We start from the raw sequence: 24,572 nt of genomic DNA on the forward strand, positions 1-24,572 counted from the left end.
GTTTTGTTTCATTCATCAGTCAAATAATTCAAAGGAAGAAAACTTTTACGCTGATTTTAAATCAATGAAATCTCGTGACGATAAAATCATTAAACTGGTCAGGAGCGGGAAGACTGAATTTTAATTATTATCTTAAACAGACCCAAACAATGCATCTTCTGTATGTTATTAAATTTTGTTTACTTAGTTTTATATACGTCAAGTTAATAAAGATGTGTTAGAATAATCAGCGCTATTTCCATGGCAATACATCTTAAGTTGAACTACATGTTAAGCGCATTTGAGCGGGTTGTGACCCGAAATTCACGAAAATTTTCCTCACATTGTGCAAAATTTTTGGATTGAATCAATTTTTTCGTATGGCATGCGAAGAAAATGGTCTTCCTTCAAGAGTTTGGTTCGAAATGATCTCCCGCTTCAAGGGTTAAGAAGTTTCCATGGAAGACGTTTATTCTGATGCAGTTTATTTCAAGGTACTGCTCAATTTCCTTGAGTCTGTAAACATAAACTAGATTGTATGGATATTCGTATACTATAAGACGCATTCCTGAAAATTTTCAGCTGGTTTCTTTGTCAAAAGTATTCAGTCCACGTTCAATTGCGAATCGAACCTAGTCAAAGCTTAACTTTGGCTGCCAAGGAAAAATTAAAGTTTGTGCGCATATTAAGACACTGGCTGTCAAACGATCGTTGAAAACTACTGCTTTTGTTTTACTTGCCTCGTATGGACTCTAAAGATCTCTCCACCCACCATCAAACAATGATAATATTGAAGGATTTTTTAAGTTACAACACGCATTTTATTTAAAAGCATGGTAAGAAAGTTAGTGGTTTTTAATATTCAGGAATATTTCATGTTTAAAATTTGTTTACTAATTCAAAACTTGAAACTGTAAACAATTAATTTTATCGCGGTCCTTCGTACATTTTAATGGTGCGTTTTCCTTTGATAAGTCCTGTGGTTTGAAAGCAACATCTGCCTGTGCAGAAAAGCAAATTTTAACACATAGATTGTTACCTGGTTTTGATCGACATTACATCGCGCCCTCATAATTTTCTTTCACTGACTCAAACATTCAACAAGGCCATAGAAAATTATTTAAATTTTCATCAAGATAAAAAATAAATGATTGAAAGAAAATATATTTATTCTACCTCATTTTAGGGCACCGTAGGGCGCGCACAAGCTATACATATCTGATTGACTTGTTAAGTTACATCCCACTGAGGCTAAACTTTTATCGTTGCAGGCATCACCGCGAGTCCTAAGATCCATTGTAGTGGTTCAAAATGCATCCTCCTTCAGAGAGGTTCAATCTTAATAAATTCGCTCCAAGTGTCCGCTCGCGCTTTTGCATAAAAAAGAACTTGCTGCGATCTGTGGTTGTATAGCTATTGATAAATTCCCTTATCTCACTTTGGGACAAATCGCTCATTCTAGATAAAAAGATTAATTTTACCATTTTATTTCTGCGTTGTCCTTAAAATTCCTTGATGATCAGTGTTCCAGCATATTTATATCTTGGTCTTTCATTTTGCCAGGTAACACTGACGAAAGTAAATGACGACTCATTGACTTTCATTAGCTTTCACCTGTCAGCAAATTTGGAAATCTTTCAAACTGTCATACACGTCTCCTGATTTAACGAAAGTGCCAAAAATGTACAAAAATTATATTTATCTAAAAAAAGCGAAATTACGTACGTCTGTTACTGTTACTTTAGCTTGTGCTTCATTTCCTTGATTTTTCCGATTCATTCATTTTAACACTCATCCATATTACAGATTGTGAGGCGCCATGCGGAATTATTAAGAAGCACTATAAGAGGTAAATGCACAGGAGACAGCGAGTGAATAACCTGAACCAACTGCATACTACGAAAGGTAAGTTTTATGTTCTTCATATGCTCTTCAACGCACTCTATATCCTTTATAGGCTTAAGATCGATGACAACCGTATTGCGATCGATCGATATATAGCTGTGATTTAACAATTGGAAACCTCATTGCATATCTTTCTGGAAGGAATCATTTTCAGTACCTTTTCTGATCTATATCCTCCTTAGTCAGTGCTGAGTATACAGAAACAGCGCAGCGCCTGCTTCCCCCCAAAATAGAATAAATTCCCCCCCCGTGGAATACTTATCGAATACTTATCTTAAACTAGAGGGATGATCCAGCTTTTCATGAAATCCACTATGATGGTTTGGTGTGACAGAAGTTTCGACATTCTGAGCGGATGTCGTCCGAATACGTTATAAGAATAATCGTTGCAAGAATACGTAACATGAATAATCGTTATTCTTGGGTTTAGAGATTTTGCAATCTCTTTTTATTGCTACTTTGTTCTCTTAGGAATGGATGAGATCTGATCTCTTTTTTCCTTCGACTCAACATGTGAAGAATGAAGATTTTTTTTTACTTTAGTATCGATAGATTCTTTTTCAGATAAATTCTCTTCAACCAAACACAAGCAATGACGTCACTACATTCATACAAAAATGGCGGATTTCCCCCGTCCAGTAAGTTATTGACTAAGATGTGGAATTATGAGAACTACAAGAAACACAGGAAAAAGGTAACTATCATCTTTTTCTCACAACTAGCAGTTTTCATTGCACAATACTATAATATGTAAAGAGTCAACATTTTTGTCGACTTTTTTTTTCGATTGCATTAAAATGACTGAGCTGCATAAGTAAGCATGGTAATGCCTTTCGTTGCTAAATGCGCAGTTGATTTAAGTTTTCGTTGACAAGTCTTCTGTGTCATCGGTTTCTTCTAGTTCCAGTTCTTCGTTTCCCTTGAGCTACTCTGTGGAACACACTCCATGCATTTGATATTTAGCCACTTCTGTGAGAGCATAACCGAAACTCGCTTGGCTGGCCTTTTAAAGGTGTTATATACCGACGAGTATATCAATTTAGATATTCAAATCTTTGAAAGTTACAATTTCAAGCGATTAGATAAACTTAGTTTAAACTTTTGTTATTTGAACGAAAGATATTGATTTTTTGATTTGTCTCGAGCGTGGGACCAAAAGAAAATCGTAAATCATCGTGAGAATTCGAACTTCGCTCGGTGCTTCCGAATTTTCGTTCGGATGCTTTACGGACACTCACCGAAACCTCGTTTTTGAGTTAGGCCATAAACTAGGTTTGTATGAGACAAATTTCCTACGCACTGCTTAAGTCAGCAATGAACAAAGCTTCGTATGTGAAATTTAATCTTGAAAAACTGTAAAAAATCTTTGGCTTCTATAATCTTTCTTGGTCTCATATTTTTATATGGTGACAGGTATTTAAGGGTTTGTATTTATTTGTTGCGAGAAATAGTGAGCTGTCAAGTTGACTGGAGCGTGAATGGCGATTGTGTTTGGTTGGGAATTTCGCCGCTAGCGTAAAAAAATTCCTATTTTGTCAATAAGAAACATCACAATATGAAAATGGTCTTAGCTAAAAATTACTGTCCTCCAGCTGCGGAATTACCAAAAATCGTCTTAACACAGGAAAAAGAAAGGATTTGAATTTGTTCGTTAATGGTCTTTTTTTTTTCTTGTTTGGATGACTTTTTGCTCAATTATCGATGGTAGTCCTGTGCTCACCAATCAAGCAAAACCTAAAGTTGTTTATTATCAGGTTAGTTTTGTAGACATACTACGCTGACTGATGAGTAAAATCGGCTTAACCAATGATCGCAGTCTGAAGAGGAAAGTATTCTTTAAATGGCAGACTTTGGCACTGTATTATTTTCATTCCTAATTTTGTTCCACATGAATACTCTGAAAGAAAAAAACTTCCTGCTGTCGCTTCTTAACATGCAAATTGAAACTGCAACACTTAGCTGGCTCTTGCGTTGTCATAGCGAAGCAGCATCTATAAGGTGTAGCGTTCACGCGATAACTCAATTGACAAAGGGAGATAAACAGATCAATCTGTACACGATTTAACATCAAATACAAGTCAGTTGATCATTTTCGTCCGGGAAAATTTAGAGGAGAAAGTCTCTCAGATTTGCGCGCGTAACAGCGCCTGATTCGTTTCTGAAGTTGCACAACTCTTTCTGGAGGCCATTTTAAATTTAAGGACAAGTGATCAGGTGTGCTTCTCAGCAAAGCCATGCATAGTTGTTTACCTGTGAAGAAGCTGCCCGCTTGCAATAAAACAGTGGAGAGGAGACTTAATGACGAAAGGAAAGAGGAGTCTTTCTCAAAGGTATGAGCCAAATGTTGTCAAAAATCCTTATCAAGGTGTTAAACGTTCATTCAGGGCCGGAATCGCTAGAGTTCGCGTGATTTCACGCTCAGTTGGTTCTTTGTATCAATCTGGCTTTATTATATATTAAGATGAAATTTTCTAGAAGTAGGGAAGACTACAATAGTTTCTCTTAGTTTTCCTTCGATTGTTCAGAATGCTGTGGAAGACTAGGCCAGCTTCTTCCACGTGCTTCGAGAAAACTCGACCAGGAAGGAAGGCAGAGGCTCAAGGGATTTATTTGTTTATGCTCTTAGCTTTTAAGTAACGGCAAAGAAAACATCAATTATTTACTGAAGTTACGATGATGTAGATGACATATAAGTGTTTATCTATCATCAATGTGAGTGTTGCCAATTATCAATAATCATTTGGTAATTCTGATGTCTGATGCGTTATACGACATTTTTTCATTTTCGCTTTGATAAAGATCCACCCTCAAAATTGAAGACGTCAAATCAGTCTCGAATCTTTGTGTATCATTTATGTGTTAAATGCTTAAAAAACTCCAATGGACTTTTGATAGATTCATTTACGGTAGCTGCCATAAAATGTACCTTTTATAGAATTTAAGGACAGGACAATTTAACGAAATTATTTTCGATAAAAGAATGATTTTGTCATGAAAAAAATTTTAAATAACTCTCTGAGTACATCAAAATATTTGTACAGAGTTAGCCGAAAAATCGCACACAATAGCTGACAGTACATTTATTTAAACCAACATAAGATCATATTTACCTACACCGCAGTATAATTCTAATGAACGAACCAAATGTACCACTCCAAAAGTTCAAAATCAGCTGCTATTTGAATAAAAAAAATGGTCAAGTATGATTTGTTTCTGGAAGCAAAATATAACTTCGATACAAATTGCGTGGCTCTCAGTGTTCAAAAAGTCCTATATTGGTCGGTTTTACTTGATCTGATGTTGACTTTGTTTGTAAGGTCACGCTATTTAAATTAAGATGCTAATAAAGGCTGGATGAAAGCTTGAAATGATTCTTTAGAACAGACGTGTATCTTAAGGTGTTCGCTTGAAAGTCCCAATATGACTCGAAATTCAGGAAGTAAATGAGGAAATGTGAGCTGAATGAGATATTTTTAGAGTTTGCGTGACTTATGGGCAGCTCTAGGGTGGTTCCCAGTGTTAACCGAGTTGCTATGAACGAAGGGCTCTGTTTGTTCGCTACAGGCAAATCGAACTTCATTTGAATAACACAGGCAATTCTCACACCGTCACTAAAACAACAATAAGGGCTGACAAAAAGATTATGTGCCTATATAATTTTCTTCTCTTTTCGTGTGAAAACGTCGCTGTCGAACGAAAAAGGCTCATGTACGCTCCGAAGGTAGCGAAGTAAGATTTCCCAACAGCTCAGGCGGGTTACAAAACCCAAAGATTCTGTCAACATTCGCACTTAAATTTACGGAGAGTATTTGATTAACGGCGAAGTATAAACATCGATTGGACAAACAGAGCAATGAGTACAGGATTTCGCAGCAATCCTGTCGATCGACGCTTCCGAAGGCGACAGACTGAAGATTATTATCAGCGGGTAAGGTCTGAAAATTTGATATCGACAGAAAACAACCACAATTTTCTCATGTGACTACTTTAATTCTTATTCATAGTCTGTCTCTATGCCGGCGATTGTAATTGCACTCCATATGTTTGTCATCCGCTTTCACCTGTTTCATTGAAGCGATCGTTTAATCTTCTCAAATATAATTTGCCCGCTTAGTATGTTAGTTTGCGGTGTTGTGAGTTTAAATGTTTTGCGGGACAAACATATTCTAGAATAATCGGTATTTCCTAATTTTGATCGTTCTGTCATTTACATAGTAATTGCACATTACCGGTGTTACTTTCGATTGACATTTTATAAGTTTACTGCAGTTTGAACAATAGCCATTTTCTTTAATTAACCGTTAAGTCTTTCATTTAAATTGGTTTCTAAATGTTTCAAGTCTCAAAAGATCCAAAATTATCTCAGAAACAAACTTTCTCGATGAGAAGATTGCTTAACTTGATCGTGATGATTCTCTTAGCTATCATGCTGTCAGTAATTACATGTAAATCCAATTATTTAGTGATTAAAACTAAATTTAAATTTTCTTTTTTTAGTTGCAAAACGTGAAGCCGTATCTTGAAATTTCGCCACCAAAAGAGTATCAACATCTTCAGCTGTCTGTTAAAAAACTTCAGGTATGTGACATGATGAAACAGCGAAATGAGAAAAAAAAAAGCGTGCTGTGCGTGAGGGCAAAGTTTATGATTTGGCTTTGTTTAAGAAGAAATACATAAATTTTTTATTTTGAATACTCCAAATTCCACTTTCTGTGTAGCTCTTGACCTCTTAGTAAATCAGCTAGGTACCTCGCAGATGTTCGGGGTAGGGTTGTAGCATTACAGCCTCCAAACTGTGACCACATCTGAAGAGGGGTTGACCTTCCAGTCTATTTTCTGCTGTACTGGCAACCTTGGACTTCTAGACATTGAATGAGATATTTTGAAATTTTGCAACCTTACTTGTTTTGTTTGTTTGTTTGTTTTTGGGGGAGTACTGGAGGGAGGGGGATATAAGTGGTGAGATGAGATCTCCTCTCTTTTTTCTTTCCACCCTGCTTCATTATTCAAGGTGATACTTGGAAAGAATTGAAAAGTCTCTGCTGAGATTCATATCTAAGGATGGAGAAAAACTCCGCAGAACCAAAATTTGGGAAGTTTGCTACTTAGAGATTTAACGCAACTTCTTTTCAGCACTTGTTTAATGAATTATGATGAAAACCAGGTTTCCAAGTCTATTAAATGATGCTGATATTAAAAGAATTTAGTTATAATTGCTATTTATGGCAAATCTCTTAAAATCAATACCTCATTGATGGAAATTTACACCAGACAAGGGCAGTCCACCTTTGAAAATGGCAGTAAGATGACATCAAAGTTTCCTTTTCTATTGAATTACTTTCAGATGCAACAGGAGAGGCAAGCTGCTATAGATCGGCAAAATGAAGTGATTCTCAATCAGCTGATGAAAATCAAGCAATCTCCAGCAAGGGTTGATAACTGGAACAAGGACTGGAGACCTACGTAAGGAAATTTTTTAAATAGTTTATTTCACTTTCATAACCTTTAATGACACTTCATATAACAAACTGATGAGTGCATTTCAGCAAATTTTTGATATTGATTAAAAATTAGTCATCTGTATGCATGAAATGCAAGACAAAAAATACAGCTTCATAACCATAAGTTCTTAACAATTGTTTTGAACTGGAATCATCACCCTTAAACATTTACAGAATATTTAATGTTTAAAAACCCAAAGTGATTATTGAGGAATTATTATAATTGATGATCAGCAATTATTATATTTGAGCAGTGCTGAAAATGTCTTTTTGTTGCCATTAATCAGCCATGACAGGTTGAGAAGCTTTAGGGAACGAAGGCAGAGAAGAATAAAACTGGAAAATGAGGTGTGTTGTTTTGGATATTTGTGGTTTTAACATTTTTATTGTAAAAAGAAGAATTTTTATAATATGTCTAACTTACTAAGGTAGGCTAATTGACTTATAACTGCAGTGAGCACACTGACAACTTTGCACACTTTATTGGCCTATGATAGTAGTATAACCCCTCAACTGAGGTGACAAATATATGATTTAGGATAATGTTGTATCAAACTAAGAATAGGAGGATTTGACCGAGTTCTCATCATGGTTGTGATGTTTTTCTTTGAATTTTCAGAAACAAAAAGAGAGATTGGAGAATATTCAGCCATATTACGACGTAGAAAAATGGGTAGGACTCTCTTATATGAAACGTGTGGGAAAATCTGTTTTAGTGACTGTAACTGTCAAATTTTCTTTCCTAGTTCCTCAAAAATTTGTTTGCATATTGGACGAGATTAGTATGTTGATGTTTGATGTGATTTTGTTGGCAGGAAAAGGATTTTAAAAAGCATCAATATTACTTGACGCTGTTGGATGGAGGAACCAAGGACTATGAAGAGATTGAGGATGAAGACGAGGTAAAGGTTGACGTTTTTAAAAAAAACACTATTTGTTGTTATCGCTGAGTTTCTATAAGGGTATAGTGCAAAGGGGGTTGGTTGCGGTATGTGTTTGCCTCCAAAAACCATTACAGCATTTAATTTCTACCCCTCTTCCCTGCTGGAAAACCCATCTACTACCCCAAATTCGTCACACTCTCAGCTTTCTGACAAATTGTTTTCCTCAGGAATACGATAGCGACGAAGAAGAAGAAAAGGAAAGACTGCCTCCTGTTGTAAGTTAAACCAACGCGTTTTACAATTTACCGTGAAGTTTCTTTGCATTTTGCACCCGTTGCTCACCAGAAGCAGCTTATATTTTGCTATCCTGAATCACGTTTTAGGATAGCCCGGATGGCGAGAAAGGGGATAAAAATGTGAAGAAGAAAAATGAAGAACAAGTAAATCTTCCACCCATCCAGAACAAAAAGAAAGGCAAAGATGGCGGCGGTAAGAAGAAAGAGGATTATCCAGAACATGTCGTGATCATGGACGCAGAAGACATCAACAAAGCAATTGAAGGTAAAAAAAATGTTTTAAAACTCAGTAAACGTTCGAGGCCTTCTCTTAATTTGAGCGTCTTTAATTTGGACAATCAGAAAAAATTGTGTAATGATTGCATGAGAGTTTACGAGCACCCGGATTGGTCAAAAACTTATCGTATATTGCACCGGTAAAACCTTAGAAAATTGGAGTTTATTTTACAGCAACAGACCGCACTTTCTGCCTGTTTACCGGCGTAATAACCATGCGGAATGTTAGGAGAACATTAGAAAAGTTTGTAAGTTAGGAGCTGGAGGCGAGTGATTTACAAAATTTTCTCGTGTTCTCCCAAAATCACGCCGGTAAACAGACAGAAAGTGCGGTCTGTTGCTTAAATAGACAATCAAAGTTCGTCGCCACAGGCAAAGTGGACCAAAATAAGATACTTCCCATAAAAAATCACCAGTGTTTGCTTGGAAAAATAATTTTTGTCTGTTTCTCTCTCCGTAGAGAACGACAAAGAAAAGATTCTTCAAATCTTGGGGAGAGTATCAGAAAAGAAGAAAATGGATAAACTAAAACAGAAATACAAAGAGCTTTACGATAAGGTAAGAACAAGGAAGACATCTTTATGATTGTGATTCCCAGCAATAAGAAAGAAGACAAAAATTTTAAATTTTCAAAAAATCACAATTTTTTTTTAGATGTTGTCCAGGCGTGAACATTTGAAAGTTTATCTCTTCCATATTTTTTAATAAGATGGATGAAAGAATACGTGCGCCACGAAAAAAAAAAAACACTATCGTATGTTGCACTGGTAAACCCATGGCTACAGTGTTTCATAAAAAGAAATCTTCTCGCGTTGTTTGAACATTCCCAGTATCTCTCGCTCAATTACTTTCTTCTTTTCGTCTTTTCATTATGCGAAAACTGAATAGGATTTGATGGAGGAAGTGAAACCTAAACTGGACGAGGGGCTACAAGAAACTTTAGACTGTCTTGGTTCAGGTGCCGAAGAGGACGCTAGAAAACTTTACGAAGCCATGAAGGTTAGTTATTCAAGTTAATGTGAAGATAACACACTGTGATCCATCCGTGCGCGTGTACGTTCGATGCGAAAATTTCGTTAACTGGTGAAATAACTTTCGAGATATGTACAACGTCTGACTGGCTGCTGCGTGTAGAATTCTGCGTGTAGTGACATTTAATTTCCATGCGCACGCAACACGCAATTACGTGACGATGGAAAGTCTCGACTTGACTCCTGTTTTTCTGTTTCTGGGACTGTCATTACGTTTTTGTCATAATATAGTGAACAGCAGTTTTAATCTACTACATTCTTATTCAACTCATCGCGGGTTTCGATAGCATGCCACATGCCAGTCGCTAGCTTTCTCCCTCCGTCTGATAAAGCGCATTTTTATTCCTGGGTTCGGAGGGGCCAAATGATGAGAACGAAGTGTCTTAACGCCTCGATCCGACGTCCAGAGGGATATTGCTTGGCCCACCGCATCTCTGACAATTTTATCGTAACTTTATCTCAAGGCTAGAATCCCTTCATTGCTCAACATATTTTCAAACTCTCGCTAAAACATTTACATTTTGTAGGGCCTGGGTACCGATGAGGACATATTGATAGAGATTTTATGTACCAGGACAAACGCGGTACGTTTTTGCCCTTTTTTTCATTTAGGTTCATGGACAGAACTGTGATCCATGAGTTGAAGTCTGTTCTGTCTTCGATAAATTTATCACAGGTGAATTTGACATAGGATTTCATTATGTTTTTTTAACTAATCGATTTGCTACATGCTCTTTCTCTACAGCAATTGAAAGAAATTCGAGCAGCTTACAGCAAAAGTGGGTATTTTTGAGCCATTAAAGATAAAAGTAGTAAAAAGGATAAGGTGTAATATTGGAACTTAGCAAAATGCTTTCTTATCGTTGCAGATTATGAACATTCGTTAGAAGAAGACTTGAAAGGTGACACTAGTGGTGACTTGGAAACTTTACTGGTGGAACTTAGTAAGGTAACAGAAATGACTCACATAAGAAGTAAAGAATTTAAAGCCACCCAAATTTATATTCGAATTTTGTACTTAAACAGTGAATGTTTGACATTAATAGGGCCAAAGAGATGAATCCACTGAAGTTGACAACAAGATGGCCAAGAAAGATGCAAAGGAAATCTACGAGGTAAAATATATCGCACTCATTTCGCGTGTTTGCTCGTGTTTTTGTTCATTAGTTCGTGTTCGTCCGTTCACTTGTCTCTTCGATTGCTCACTCGTGTGCTTGTTTATTTATTTGTGGTATTGTATTCAAGGCGGGTACGGCCAGCTGGGGAACGGATGAAGGCAAGTTTATTCGCATTTTCACGCTTAGAAGCCGTCCACAACTCGGCGCAACTTTTCCAGAGTACAAAAAAGTGAGTCAGAGTAACGTAATAATAAAACAGTGTTTATCTTTAAAGGTCAAGACTTCAACATGTTACTTTTAGGTGAGGTTAAGAGGTTGCTGTTGTAAAATGTCAAAATGAGTTTTTCTGCCATTACCATTGTTGTTTTGCATTTGTCATTTGTCGCGGGAAAATAGCAGTGCTCTTCGGCAGATATTGTTTATCAAGTGAACACAGAAACAATCGTCTAAACGAATGGGAAATTTTTTGAGGTCGAAATTCTTCGTTGGAGTGGTGCTTGCTGTTCTTGTGAGAAGTCATTACCCAGAGAAACTCGCTCTCTTATTTTCTGCTTTGTTAAAGACTTGACCACTCGTCTCCAGACCTCGCGCGTTACATTCATGCAACTCGTTAAACAACTAACCCGTGTATTTTACAGTTAACAAGTAAAGATATCGCAGAGTCGATCGACAACGAAATGGACGGGGATCTACAAAAGGCGTTTCTAACGCTTGGTAAGCATTCTCCCCCCTCTTGGCTTTCTTAATTTGCTTTGTAATTCACCTCACACTTTTTCTTATTTGACGATGTTTTCATGTATTTTCTTTCTTTTCCTATGGTTTCCTTGAGATAGTATCCTATCGTCTGATTATAGTGCTGTATTCCCTTTGGTTTAAAGTTTTCCGATACTCAGTCGAAATGCGCCTTAGAAACTTTCACAAACAGTTGCTGAATCTCTTCAATAGTGTCAGGCGTCAGAGAGTTTGGTGTGATGCTCTGTTCACGTAGCTCGCTTTTGAAGAAATAGTTTATTCCGTCGATTTTTTTTCAACAGTTAAATGTATCCGTGATCCAACCGGATTTCACTCGGACAAACTTCATGACGCGTTGCAGGAGGGCGACACCAAGACTGTGGCCAGAATTATTCTCGGGAAAAATAAGGTGAGTGCAAAAGAAATGCTCTTGGAAATAATTTTGTGTTTTTTGTTGATGCTGTTGTTCCTGAAGAGGGATGCATGATTCTGGTTAATTACACTATATTTGCTTGTACCTAAAACTTAACAAATGTGCATAAATGAATTATAAAGTTTTGAAAACACGTTGAATATCGTGAACTACTAAAGAAAAACTGATTCTAAGAGAAATCATGGTTTTAACTGAAAAACTCCTCTACCATTCAATTGCACGTATCCATTACTGACCCAGGCTACAATTTCGGCTTGACACTACTTTAATGGTGAGCTGACTTAGCTGGTCTCTGTTATTGCAGGCGCAGTTGGACGATCTTGTAGCAGCTTATAAGAAAGCTCACAAGGCTGAACTGGCTGATGAGATCGGCAAGAAATGTAGTGGAGATTTGAAAACGCTTCTGCTTGGAAAACTAGGAAAAGGTAATATGATGGTAATAGTAACGAAATAATGATATGTTTAGCATCTAAGAATAGCGTGGGACGAAAGCCTTCTAAAAAAGTTTTGAAAATTTGAGTTTCCTGCGAGAACTCGAAACCAGTGGACTAAAGAAAGATGTTGAGCGTTTTTGTTATTTAATTTCAGGTGCAGAGAACAAGAAACAACAGAAGGTATGTTGTATTTAAATTGAAAAGTACCTTTAAGTTTGTAAATCAAAAGGCTGATTTTGAAAGAAACTGTCGCCTAAGACTGAGGAGGAATAAACACTCAAAAAGAGTTATAAACTCTACAATTTATCTCCCGGAATTTCGTGTTCAGTGATTTAGAAAAACCACGGAGTAATCTTCTTAACTGAGTAAATTGATATCATAAAAATCAAAGACAAAAAAAATTCCTTTACTCAAGTTTTAAATGGGAAAAGCAGTGTAAATTTCTCAACTAGATAAGACGCAAGTGATACAACTCCATAAAGTCTTCATTTTCTTAAACAATACATTTCATAGCCGGTGAAACCAGACAAGGCGAAGATAGAAGCTGTAAAAGAAAAACCTAAAGTTAAACCCACAGCAGCACAGGACAAGAAAACTGATAAAAATACACGCGTAAGTGTTGGTGATTCCTTCAATAAACCTTATGTAGCCTAGAGATGAGCTGGGGGAATGTGAAAGTGAAACTGGTATATTATTTTTAAAGCGAGCTTACTTTAGCATGCAAAACTCGTGGTTTTTGCCGACCCAAATTGAATTTTTGTTCTTATCAGCTACCCAACGACATGGGCGTAGCCGTTGGGGTAAAGGGGGGGGGGGTGGGGGTGGTACCACGTAAAAGTTGTGTCGAAATGTTAGAACAGAGAAAAGAATAGTCACATGCATCCCCATTGCTGCCCCCTCCTTGGATACTTCCCCCCCTCCCGCTCAATGATCTCGTAAATACTATCACAATTTAGAAGCTTTACATCCACTTTACTTTCTACAGCCTGTAGCGAAACAGGACGCTGCCAAAGACAAACCTAAGGGAGCAGCGAGTCAGAACGACAAGAAAACAGACAAAAATGCAGGCAAAAATAACGAGAATAAGGAAGCCTCTCTGGAAAAAGATCTCGATGAGTTAAAGAAAGCTATTGATGGTACGTGCGCTTTTAAACGTTTACATTCTGCGTTTCTGAATTGTTCCATTTTATGTTGACTTTACATGTAAACTGATTTTAATATTGAAAACCAACTGGGAATTTCTCTGCATTATCCTTCATATTTCTCCTTTTCTTGGTTCCTGTAAAGATTACTTTCCTCGACTTAACGACTTCCGACTTCCGACTTGTGAACATGATTTAGTGTGGTTTTCTGAGACAAAAGCCGCTGTAATCTAAGCGGTTATTTTGTTCCCATAATTTGATCGGCTGACAGCTTAATTTGTATATATAAGATGTAGATACTCAAAGTATAAATGAGTCTAAAATTACATATTTTCTTCTGACATCAGCTGGAGATAAAGACAAAGTTTTGGACATCATAGCTAAACACAGCGCTGAAAAATCCAAATTACAACAACTGAAGGACAAATTCAAAGAAAAACATGACCAGGTAAAAATATCGGTGTTGTTTAAGGGAATTAATAAATATATGTTATTTGCCGGCTGGGAGGTCCGTATGGTGAAAAACTGTGACCGAGGTCTTGAAAATACTGCCCGAGGCCGTAGGCCGAGGGCAGCATTTTCAAGACCGAGGTCACAGTTTTTCACCATACGGACCGACCCTTAGCCGGTAAATAACATATTTATTGTTTTTAAACTTGACGAAATTCTTTCCGAAAGAACCCGAATGATTTATGGACGTAAATACGGCAAGATCTTCCATAAACTGAACAATTTTTGAGTTGGTAAATGGTAGTTAAAATAGAGGTGATGCAAATTTAAGAGAGATGCCTCAGCGAAACATTTTCATTTCCGTAACGATAAAGGTGATTTAAAAGGCTTCCAAACAAACTTTGAAACATTATTTTTACAAGTATCTGTCACAATCTGACACCTGTCAATTAGAGAGCGCGCAAGAAAAAAAAAGCGGAGGAACATTTGAAAACCAACAGAACTAGTTTGGCAAGGACTGTCACAACAATGTTTTCTTCAAAATCAGTTAATGATCTAACGGAAAGTATTATTCACTCTCATCGACCATTCATTCATGTACGAAGATTTACCTCTGTTCATTAAGTAAACGGCGAGGAAAGTAATTGTGAGTAAATTCAATTTTTTTATTTTGAAGTTGTGAGAGTTTGCTCGTTTGTTTGCTGTAATGGCGTGTTTAACTCTGATCTTTCCTTCACAAAAACTAAATTCGAACGGCACACTCCAACGAGACACAAGGGAATGTAATGCGGCCTCTTCTCAAAAAATTCCTTCAATTTCTGTTGTGCAATTTAAGGTACAAATGTCCAAATTGAACGGAATTGGAAAGACTCACCAGGAGCGTATATTTGTTGTAGAACTTGAATTAAAACTTCGCTCGCTCTTTCACTATGAACAAATTGCTCGAGAAAATTCAGATATTAAATGAATGAAAGTTCCATCGTTCAGTTTAACTGTAACCAAATACCTCACGTTTCAACTTTCTGGGTACTTTTTGTGAACGATTAAAATTAATTGCAGACGGTTTTTAGGCCGCTTGTCTACCAACGTAATGATTGTTTATACAAACTATTGTTTATACAAATTCATTCTGAAACCAATATTTTTCTGTCAACCAAAGTGATTTGATAGAGAGAAAAGAGAGGATTCATAAGTTATTTATCGGCTTGAGGTAGTGACCGACGTGTTTGCTTAAAAATACTGCCCAGCCGGAAAACGAGGTATATTTATGAAAAATGACAACGAAAGTTGGGATGTACTCGGCGACTCACGAAAGCGTTACCGTGGCCCGTGGGCAGAGATAGGAAAATACTGACCGGGTAAAGAACCAATGAGATTGCAAGATTCGTTACCGTGCCCTCTAAAAAAACAATAATCTCTTTTATTTGTTATCAATATGATGAACTAATTTTTACTTTTCCGTACTTTTCGGGATTTTTGCTTAATCGTTACATCTTTCTAGTTGAATAGAATGTGTCGTTTTCCTTTGATTTTTCACATTCGGTCTATAAATGACGAGTAAATGCCCTTTTGGTGATTGCAGGATTTACTGGAGGCCGTCAAACCGGTTTTGGAAGAAGAACAGTTACAAGACGCTGCAGATTCTTTATTAATGGAGAGTGATTCTTATGACGCGAAAATCATGTACCACGCCATGAAGGTGTGAAAAGGAACTTTTGTACTTGAATGTTAATTGACTTAATCATGAACTCTCGAATCTTGACACAAATTTTTCAATTTACAGAGGTTTATTTTATTGCTGAAGGAAATTATAATAGCGAGTGCAGTTATGATCATATCTTTTGAAGTCATTACCTCGAACAATTTATTGAATCACTTTACTTGCTTTTATCATCGTCTCGGTAGGGCTTGGGCACCGATGAAGATGTGTTGATCGAGATTCTTTGTTCAAGAAGTAACGCGGTAAGTTCGCATGCGCAGTGTCTGACCTTAGCTTTTGATCTTTGGGTCAAAAGAGGTGGTAGCCTCCCTCTCTTTTAACCCTTTACAACCTCTTACCAGTATGCACATTCTCCATACTGTACTCTATACATTTCTTAAGGTGCTCTTAAGGAGAATTTGTTTAACAGTCAAGAGGTTTTCTTGTTGGTGATCATTTCCTTGTTTCTCGTGACCTTAACGTTAGATTCAGGGGTGATATTGTAAGGAGAAATTAGATGCTGGTCAATCTTAGGAGTCAAAGGGTTAACTTACTTCGCAATTGGCTTTATCAATACACGCAGTAGGAACGTAAACTTAAATAATTTTTTTTCTTCCAATCAGGAATTGGCCAAAATTAGAGAGCAGTACACAGCGAGTAAGTAAACAGCTGAGGCGAACTAACAAGGCCAATTATTGGGTCAGAGTCAGACATCAGAACAAAACATAAATCATGAAATTTTAAAATCCATCAGTTGAGATTATAATGATCTTAAAACAGAATTGCAACAAACTGCCGGCAAAGGTGGAAAACATTTAATGACCATAGGGACAGATGAATGAAAATAAACAGCCTGTTAATGAAAAATGATTGACTCAATGAATAAACTACCAATATATATGTAGAAATAGATGATTAAAAACAAACAGGTAACCGCCAAAAGGGAGGGAAAAGGTAGACGGTTTAAGTGCTTTTACGTTGTAGCAGCCGCACTGCGCGCATAAGCTTGTAGCCCGCAAGTTTGGAAAAACTTAACACTGGTAAGCGACACTAAGTGCGGGAAAAGAGTAAGATGTTCAAACGGTAATCATTTGTAGTCCTCAGGATTTTGATACACAGAAACCCATTGATTTTTTTATTTGCTTTTTCTTATGTTTGTTTATTTTACACAGTGTATGGCCAGTCGCTAGAGAAAGATATCAAGGGAGACACCAGTGGTAACTTTGAAGATCTGTTGGTTGAATTAAGCAAGGTAAGTGTAAAGTCGTCTTATCGCTTGACGAATGATTCTGGCTTGGAGGAAATTTTTTGAGTTGGTGTGTCCACCTGATAGTTTGTGCGCAATGGAATTGTCGTTTCTTGCACCGACCAAGGTCAAAATTAGTTTTAGGGAGAGTCAGAACGTGTACAGTGTTAATCACTGCTAGGAAAAAGATGGAGTACTCGCAAATTGTTGGTCAAAATTGTTCTCGGGTAACTCAGGAGGACCTTACATAATTTCTGTACAGCTCTTACCTAGGATTTCCACGGTCAAATAATTCCGGCGGCTTAACCGAGACTTACTCCTATACTGAAACAGACAGACTTTTGAAAAAATGCTGAGGGCTTAAATCTGGAAAAGGGAAGATCAAAGAGTCACACTGAGGAACTCTGGTCTTCTTTCAACTCATTTTTTTACTGTCATATTTTTTGATCTAGGGTAAACGAGACGAATCCAGCAAAGTTGATAAAAGTTTAGCACAAAAGGATGCAGAGGCAATTATGCAGGTATTCATGTTTTCTGAAGCAATATGTTATCTTAGCTACTATAGTAAATCCAGACGAGAAGGCTCTGTTTGTCATCTTCTCACTCCAAATGAGGGTTTAATGAGAAAACACACATCAGTAAACAAGCTTTTATTGTTATTCCTGTGCGCTTCATATAACTGAAACAGAATGAGCCATCGACAACAAGTTGTTCCATGTTCTGTGTACCTTTGCTGTTAGGAATATCGTTATCAGACGCTCAAATGCAGTACCGCTCGCGTGTACTGCGCACTGCACGAGCGAAACATGCAAACTGCGCGTCATTACACGCACCTGCGTGTAATAGAACATAAGATTTCCGACGAGCTCGAGCGAGCCACTGATCTTTGTTGGGTTTCTTGCGAAGTGATAATGTGTGCGTCTAAAACGAGTGCAAAATAACTCATCCTTTGGGTAGAAGACAAGATCCATTTTCTTCAATATTTTGATTTGGAATTATCATCACCGTTTTTTCCTTCCTTCTGTATTTTTAAAGGCTAGCTTCCTTGGTACGGATGAGGACAAATTTGTGCAGGTTTTCACGCAAAGAAGTTTCCCTCATCTCAAAGTGGTTTTCCAAGAATATAAAAAGGTAAAGCTGAGACAATTATACTGATTATGCGGTACGATTAAGTGTTCTAAAACCAAAACCAAACAGTCAATTACAAGGAAACAATCAGAACTGATAAATAGTAAAAAGAAACAAACTGGCTGAAGCGCTGGAAAATGTTACAGACTAAGTACAGATTGGTTTTGCATTTGATTGGTTGAGAGGATGGCAAGATTTTTTTTTTAGATCAATCACAAGGTGAAGCAGAATACAAACCCACAATGCTTTTAACACTCGTTGAACATTGGTCCAAAAAATCAAGAGAAGTGTAAACGTTTGAGGATGGAAGACGTCAAAACTGATTGCACGTGAAATAATTTTCTAGATGTACAAACCCAGAAATTGCCACTTTGGGCGTACTAAAGTTAGTTCCTGAAGTAACCTATGCCATCCATGGGTGACTGATATTGGTTCTTTTTTGAAACTACAGCTAACAAACCAAGAAATGGATGTATGCATCGAGGAGGAAATGAGTCAAGACCTTGAGAAGGGATTCTTAGCCTTAGGTAAAATATAAACTACTCGTAAGCAGTTTCAGTGTGGGCTTAACTGGCTTGTAAGTGATAGCTTGAGAGGGGCGTTTTGTTACGATTTGATGAAATGTTTGCTTGCGGGAAATGTTAAGGAGGAAGATGGTTCCATCTATTTCGTCAAGCTTTGTAGCCAGAGTGTATTTTTACCAGGATCAATATCCTTCTTGTTCTCATGATTCAAGAAAGAAGGAATTATGGGTGTAACTCTTATCCGTAGGGGGAGGGGAGGGGGAAGGAGGGGTGATTGCAAGTTACGATATGTGATACGAATTCTGCCCAAAACCTCATTTTCCTCTTTTGTTTCTTTAATAGTAAAGTACACTCGTGATCCTTCAATGTTTTACGCTAACAAAATTCAGAAGTCACTAAAAGAGGGTGAAACAGACACGCCAGGTCGAATCATTCTTACAAGTTCAACGGTAGGGCTTTTACACGATCGAATTAAAATGAGTAACTTTATTTTAAGTATAGATGTAATCAGAACCTCGTCGCTAAAAATAGCAAATGTAAATAACCTAAAGAATAGATTAGAATCCGAGCTGGTGGGATGCAAACTTGTTAGCAATTTATTACGTCTGCTATGAAAGAAATTTGTGAAAGGGATTTGGTTGAGGTGGGAACATCGTTGTTGTCACCGAATCCAGATTGCTAGGTTACAATTTTGCAATTCGTCAAACGTAGTTGAGTACATGGGAGTGGTGGTAAAAACAGAAGTATGGATACATCCTAACTTAATCATCACACCTTTCAGCCAAGCTACCCCGTGACGAAAAACGTTCCTGCTGGTGTCATCATACTTACACCTTCTTTCGTGTGTTTGTTCGTTTTAGGCTGAATTAGCAGACATCATGGGACGGTACAAAAAGCTTTCTGGAAATGACCTCTCTAAAGACGCTGAAGGAAAGTTCAGTGGAAATATGAAAAAGTTGATTCTACCCAAACTCAAGAAAGGTAAATATTTATTTCGTTTAATGGCTCATTCTTTCTTTGTTGCCGTCCAACATTAAAATGCCTACATTATTCCTTATATTTTTTTAATAATTTGTTTTCCTTTTTTTTTGATAGCTGGCCAGGAACAGAAAGAAAAGGTGAGCAAATTGTAACAACTGCCTAACTTGTAACCGATAAATTCTCCTGCGCTATTCGCTTCTGGGAAACGTGACTGAATTAAATTCACAGACAAACGAGCAAATGAACGAATACACGAATCAGTTCGAACGAGCACATGACCGACTAAGCAAACAAGGGAACGAGCTGCCGAACGAATTAACACTAGACAGGAAAACAAGCTTACGACCGCCCGAGTGAACCAACCGGCTAATCTTTCAATGAAATTTTAGACGTTTATGAGAATCATGACATTGAATGCTCACAAAAAATTCCGTTTAAATTTTTCATCAATGAAGGAAAAAGCTAGCAACAACTCGAAAAAGAAAAAGGAAACGGCTGACGTCAAACAAGTAGGCGGTGGAGGAAGGAAACCTACTGTTAACAGAAAACCCTCCCAGCAAAAGAAAACGCAGCAAGACGACAAACAAGAATATGCGGACCTACGCGCAGCGATCGACGGTGGGTATTGTCCTGAATTTCAGGGACACTATCTAGGAGAGGGATGCGGGGTTCTGTGCCAACCACTCTCTATTGTTCTTTGCAATAGATCTTCTCCTTTCAAGCTATTTAAACTAAATGTATGTTCTTTGTTCTTTTTTAACCTACGAAGCTAACGACAAAAAGAAAATAAAAGAGATTGTATGCCGGAATCTCAAGGATAAGGAACAGGCCAAGAAGCTTGTCGAGGACTACAACGCGAGATATGGAAAGGTAAATTTTGTATTATTCTTCATATCTTGATGTGAATTAATTAGGAAAATCCCCGTCGAGAGGGTTGATAGTGTCCAGAGTTTTGTCTTAAAACTTTTAAACCTTAAAGCGTTTTAAATAACTTCGATATGTTTTTTGTAATTTTTATCAGGAATTGTTTGAAGCATTGGATGAGAAAATAGATGAAGACCTTCTGGAAGCTTTAGCTGCCACGTCCTTAAACAAAGCTCAGCACGATGCAAGGACTTTGCACTTGGCTATGAAGGTGGGTCAGGAGTTTCTCAACGAATAACAGCTCGGGATCATTTCTCTTCTTAAATATCATCCAAAGGTCAAAATATAATTTAGATTATTCAATTGTGATTAGATTCCATTACAGAACGAAGAGACTACTAAAATTTTCCTCGATCCCAACATTTGGCTTCTTCGCTAAGGTGGCAGTAACGCCCAACCATTATGTACGGGGGACGGGTTCGAAGTTTCTGACGCCTGAATTCTCTTGAGCTTCTTTGTCAGCCATTTCTTTACTTGTAGAATTTGTGTCTTTCATCTTGAAGTAGCTGTTGTTCTCTTTAACCTTGTGACTTAATCTTGCCATTGACATTTGCACGCAAGTAACTACCAATCACAAACAGTACGCGTATCTTTTATACGTCGTCGTCAATATCGATGCAACAAAGGAACAATCAGTTAATGCTTACAGGGTCATAATTACCTTTTGTCACACACTGGACGTTGCCGGTTTGTAAACTTGCGGTTTGTTTATTTCTACAAATTTGTACTTGCCTTTAGGGTTTGTTCACCAAGGAGATCGTGCTAATTGAAGTATTCTCAACGCGAACAAATGCGGTAGGTATTTGTCATGTTCCGACCTCTTTTTTCTGTTTGAGATATACACTGTAGTCCAAAGATAATATGGGTCGTTATCTCATTGGCTTTCTATAGTCCTTGGTACATTTATATAGTAAGTCAATTTAAAATGGTGGAATGTGACCTGGGATTTTTACTGATAGCGTTTTCCTTCGCCCTCTGATCGGTCGAGAAAACTCGCGCCAACCTCAGAACTAAGTTTTTGTCAAATTAAAACCAGAAGTGACTCGGTCATTCACATTTCCCGCTCTTGAGGCTTTCAACGCTTATGTTTTCTCAATTTTTAATGGGCTTCTCGCGATATGTTCCTTTGTTTTGATTGGTTGTTGTGATGATTTGGTTTGGTTTTTAGCGTTGGATGCTCGAAGGAAACGTGATATAAGCTGGTGTGAATTGCGTTTACCGGACAATCTGCAGTGCACGTGCAGCCCTTTCGGTCACATTCTTAATGGATGCAAGGACAGGCTTATAGCCTTTGTGATCTTTTAGAAATATACTTTACTTGAAAACTTTCTCTCTTTTAATCAACAGGAAATCGCCGCAATAAGACAAGCCTACAAGAAAAGTAAGACATGTTTGAGTTTCTTATTTATGATTGAGGTTTTAATTTTTCTAATACCTTCAGCTATCCTCATAAAAGTTGAATATAGGAAACGTCATCTTTTTACTCTTTTTATCTAACAGTTGGCATTTGTGTTGTTGTCAGAGTACAGGAAGGAGTTGGAACAAGTTATCAAGGATGATACAAGTGGCGACTTCGAAACTCTGCTTGTTGAACTCAGCAAGGTTTGTGTGCTTAAAAATGGCCTCAGTATACCCGACAAACAAACACGGGAATGAATGAGGCAACGAAAGAACGGATCGATTAACGAGCAAACGAACTAATGGATACGAACAACCCTCTCCTTTCATCCATAGCTTACAATATGTTTTTCTTTGTCTATTTTCCTAAGTTAACATATATAAACACTGAGGTAAATGAAATGTGAATCAAGGAAAAATTTGTTGATTTCGTATTCCCTGCTTTTAGGGTCAACGGGACGAAGGCACTGATGTGAGTGACGATCTGGCACATAAAGACGCAGAATCTTTGTTGGAGGTGAGATCACTAGGAATCGAATCGAAATTGCTAAAGAGAGAGCACAATTCCCATTGACTAATTTTTGGAAAAGTCAAGAATCTTGCGATGGTTTAGATTACATACTTCTATCGTTGAAAGCGACCTTCCGCTTGCATCCTTTTAGCTCAGAGATTCACACCGCATCGTTGACCGTCTATCAGTTTTTAATTCTTAATTATTGTCAACAGGCTGGTATAAAGAAATGGGGCACAGACGAGGAAACTTTTATCACAATCTTCACTACACGAAGCTTTCCTCAGTTGAAACTAATGCTTCCAGAATACAAAAAGGTAAGCACTGAATTCAGTGTATGTTTTTGGTCACTGTTGTCTAATTTTTCGTCTGTTTTTCTGTCTAAATGAAGTTTGCTCATTGTCCCTCGACAAGTTTTTCTTGGCCTCATAGCTAATAAAGCTGACTTAGAAGTTACTAGACAAACATTTCCAGCCAACTTTTTTATAAGGAACTTGTGGAGGGAAAACTTATTATGAAGGCAATTTACTGATGCAAATGATTAAATTAGGGCAGTTGTCCAACAAATTGAAGGGTAAAATGGAAATTTTACCAAACCAAGTTTTTCTCGATAACTACCCTCGACAAGTTTGTTTTTCCAATTGCAAAGTTGACATTTTTCCTTGATAACTGTGCTTGATAACTGCAGCAGGTTGTTTTCCCATGAAAAATCATTTCGTTGGGTTGATAGGATTTTTTCCAATAACAAATCAAAAAAGCAGCGATGAAAACTCACCATGCAGTTTAGATTTGAGTTGAAAGTTTGAGATTTGACAGTTGGATTTGATTGTAATCCCCCTAAGGTGCTTTTGGGAAAACAATAGAAAACATGTTTAAATAAAACAAACAAACAAACAAAAACTTGAGTTACATCTATTTGCAGTGGGCCAAGTGTGAAATTGAAGACACAATCGACTCTGAGATGTCAGGTGACCTTCGGGATGGACTGCAGACACTTGTGAAGTGTATCAGAGATCAGAACCAGTTCCTCGCGGACAAGCTGCAAGTTGCACTTCAAGGCAAATCTACAGCAACAGTCGCACGGATTGTTTTGGGAGAGGTGAATATGTTATTGAGGGTATAACGTTTTCATAGATTGTTTCATTCTCCCCCAGCTTGTTTATTTTATCTTTTAGCAGTTACTTTATAATACAAATAAATCCCGTTCTCTCTTTTATGGGCCAGGCAAGAATACGTCTAAATAACAGAAAGTTCGAGATTTCCAGGGTGAGATTACAGTGCCAAAAAAAGAAAGAAATCATGCCGTTCCCAACCAATCAGATCACGCTTGTCTCTAATCACTTGTCACTGTACAAAACCAAAAGAAAATAAGGGAGCAGATTCCATTATTTTCCCTTAGTAAAACAGATTTATCTGTGCAACTTTTAAAAGCATTTCGTGAGAGAAAAAAATACAGTTTTACAGTATATTTTTAACCAAACTTCGTGCAATTAAATGTGGACATGAAAAGGGGATATTTAGATTTGTTAGCTAAATCAATTTTCTTTCTTCATCCCAGGGTGCGATTGCTGAGGTAGAGAAAGCATATAACCAAACCTACAAACCAAAGCTTGCAGCTGAGATCGACGCAAAATGTAGCAATGAGTTGAAGAAACTTCTATTACCGAATTTGAAAGGTATAAAATAAAAAAAAATTTTAGTTCTAAATCAATTGAAACAAATAACTTAAAATTTAGCTTTAATTATGCGTTTTGTTAAAGTCTTTTCTTTTTTACCGATTTATAAATTTATGTATGCATTCTGTTCAATCCAAAACGACTTCGATATTTCCTCGAGGATAATAATTTAATATTTAGAACTGCATGAAAATTTTTGGCTTGGGTAGGAGCCCTGGCTTTGAGTGTTTCGTCTGGCGGTAAACAATAAAGCATGAAGTTGGACTTTTTACATGAACGCACGGCATGCATGTTTTTATCGAAA

The 24,572-nt window shown here is 37.3% G+C and overlaps 1 protein-coding gene across 1 annotated transcript in view; it reads left to right on the forward strand.

Moving 5' to 3' along the window:
• The first annotated feature begins 235 nt into the window (after positions 1-235).
• The window catches only part of LOC113674417 (uncharacterized), a 33,565-nt gene continuing 9,228 nt past the window's right edge, over positions 236-24,572 (forward strand). The window contains exons 1-44 of the mRNA XM_089211624.1: positions 236-473; positions 1,786-1,884; positions 2,449-2,578; positions 6,382-6,462; positions 7,229-7,347; positions 7,673-7,733; positions 8,005-8,058; positions 8,201-8,287; positions 8,497-8,544; positions 8,653-8,830; positions 9,302-9,399; positions 9,730-9,840; positions 10,400-10,456; positions 10,618-10,651; positions 10,742-10,821; positions 10,919-10,987; positions 11,118-11,219; positions 11,629-11,704; positions 12,025-12,131; positions 12,460-12,580; positions 12,744-12,769; positions 13,103-13,201; positions 13,575-13,725; positions 14,079-14,179; positions 15,764-15,880; positions 16,087-16,143; positions 16,504-16,537; positions 17,053-17,132; positions 17,579-17,647; positions 18,162-18,257; positions 18,706-18,781; positions 19,121-19,227; positions 19,639-19,759; positions 19,874-19,896; positions 20,215-20,377; positions 20,529-20,629; positions 20,781-20,894; positions 21,422-21,478; positions 22,031-22,064; positions 22,206-22,285; positions 22,530-22,598; positions 22,808-22,909; positions 23,515-23,691; positions 24,151-24,268. Of these exons, the coding sequence (XP_089067750.1) occupies positions 2,477-2,578; positions 6,382-6,462; positions 7,229-7,347; positions 7,673-7,733; positions 8,005-8,058; positions 8,201-8,287; positions 8,497-8,544; positions 8,653-8,830; positions 9,302-9,399; positions 9,730-9,840; positions 10,400-10,456; positions 10,618-10,651; positions 10,742-10,821; positions 10,919-10,987; positions 11,118-11,219; positions 11,629-11,704; positions 12,025-12,131; positions 12,460-12,580; positions 12,744-12,769; positions 13,103-13,201; positions 13,575-13,725; positions 14,079-14,179; positions 15,764-15,880; positions 16,087-16,143; positions 16,504-16,537; positions 17,053-17,132; positions 17,579-17,647; positions 18,162-18,257; positions 18,706-18,781; positions 19,121-19,227; positions 19,639-19,759; positions 19,874-19,896; positions 20,215-20,377; positions 20,529-20,629; positions 20,781-20,894; positions 21,422-21,478; positions 22,031-22,064; positions 22,206-22,285; positions 22,530-22,598; positions 22,808-22,909; positions 23,515-23,691; positions 24,151-24,268 (3,757 nt within the window). The 5' untranslated portion in view covers positions 236-473; positions 1,786-1,884; positions 2,449-2,476. The remainder of the gene's footprint in view (positions 474-1,785; positions 1,885-2,448; positions 2,579-6,381; positions 6,463-7,228; positions 7,348-7,672; positions 7,734-8,004; positions 8,059-8,200; positions 8,288-8,496; positions 8,545-8,652; positions 8,831-9,301; positions 9,400-9,729; positions 9,841-10,399; positions 10,457-10,617; positions 10,652-10,741; positions 10,822-10,918; positions 10,988-11,117; positions 11,220-11,628; positions 11,705-12,024; positions 12,132-12,459; positions 12,581-12,743; positions 12,770-13,102; positions 13,202-13,574; positions 13,726-14,078; positions 14,180-15,763; positions 15,881-16,086; positions 16,144-16,503; positions 16,538-17,052; positions 17,133-17,578; positions 17,648-18,161; positions 18,258-18,705; positions 18,782-19,120; positions 19,228-19,638; positions 19,760-19,873; positions 19,897-20,214; positions 20,378-20,528; positions 20,630-20,780; positions 20,895-21,421; positions 21,479-22,030; positions 22,065-22,205; positions 22,286-22,529; positions 22,599-22,807; positions 22,910-23,514; positions 23,692-24,150; positions 24,269-24,572) is intronic.

This window comes from Pocillopora damicornis, chromosome 7, assembly GCF_964200805.1.
Source record: "Pocillopora damicornis chromosome 7, jaPocDami1.2, whole genome shotgun sequence".
Classification (NCBI taxonomy): domain Eukaryota; kingdom Metazoa; phylum Cnidaria; class Anthozoa; order Scleractinia; family Pocilloporidae; genus Pocillopora; species Pocillopora damicornis.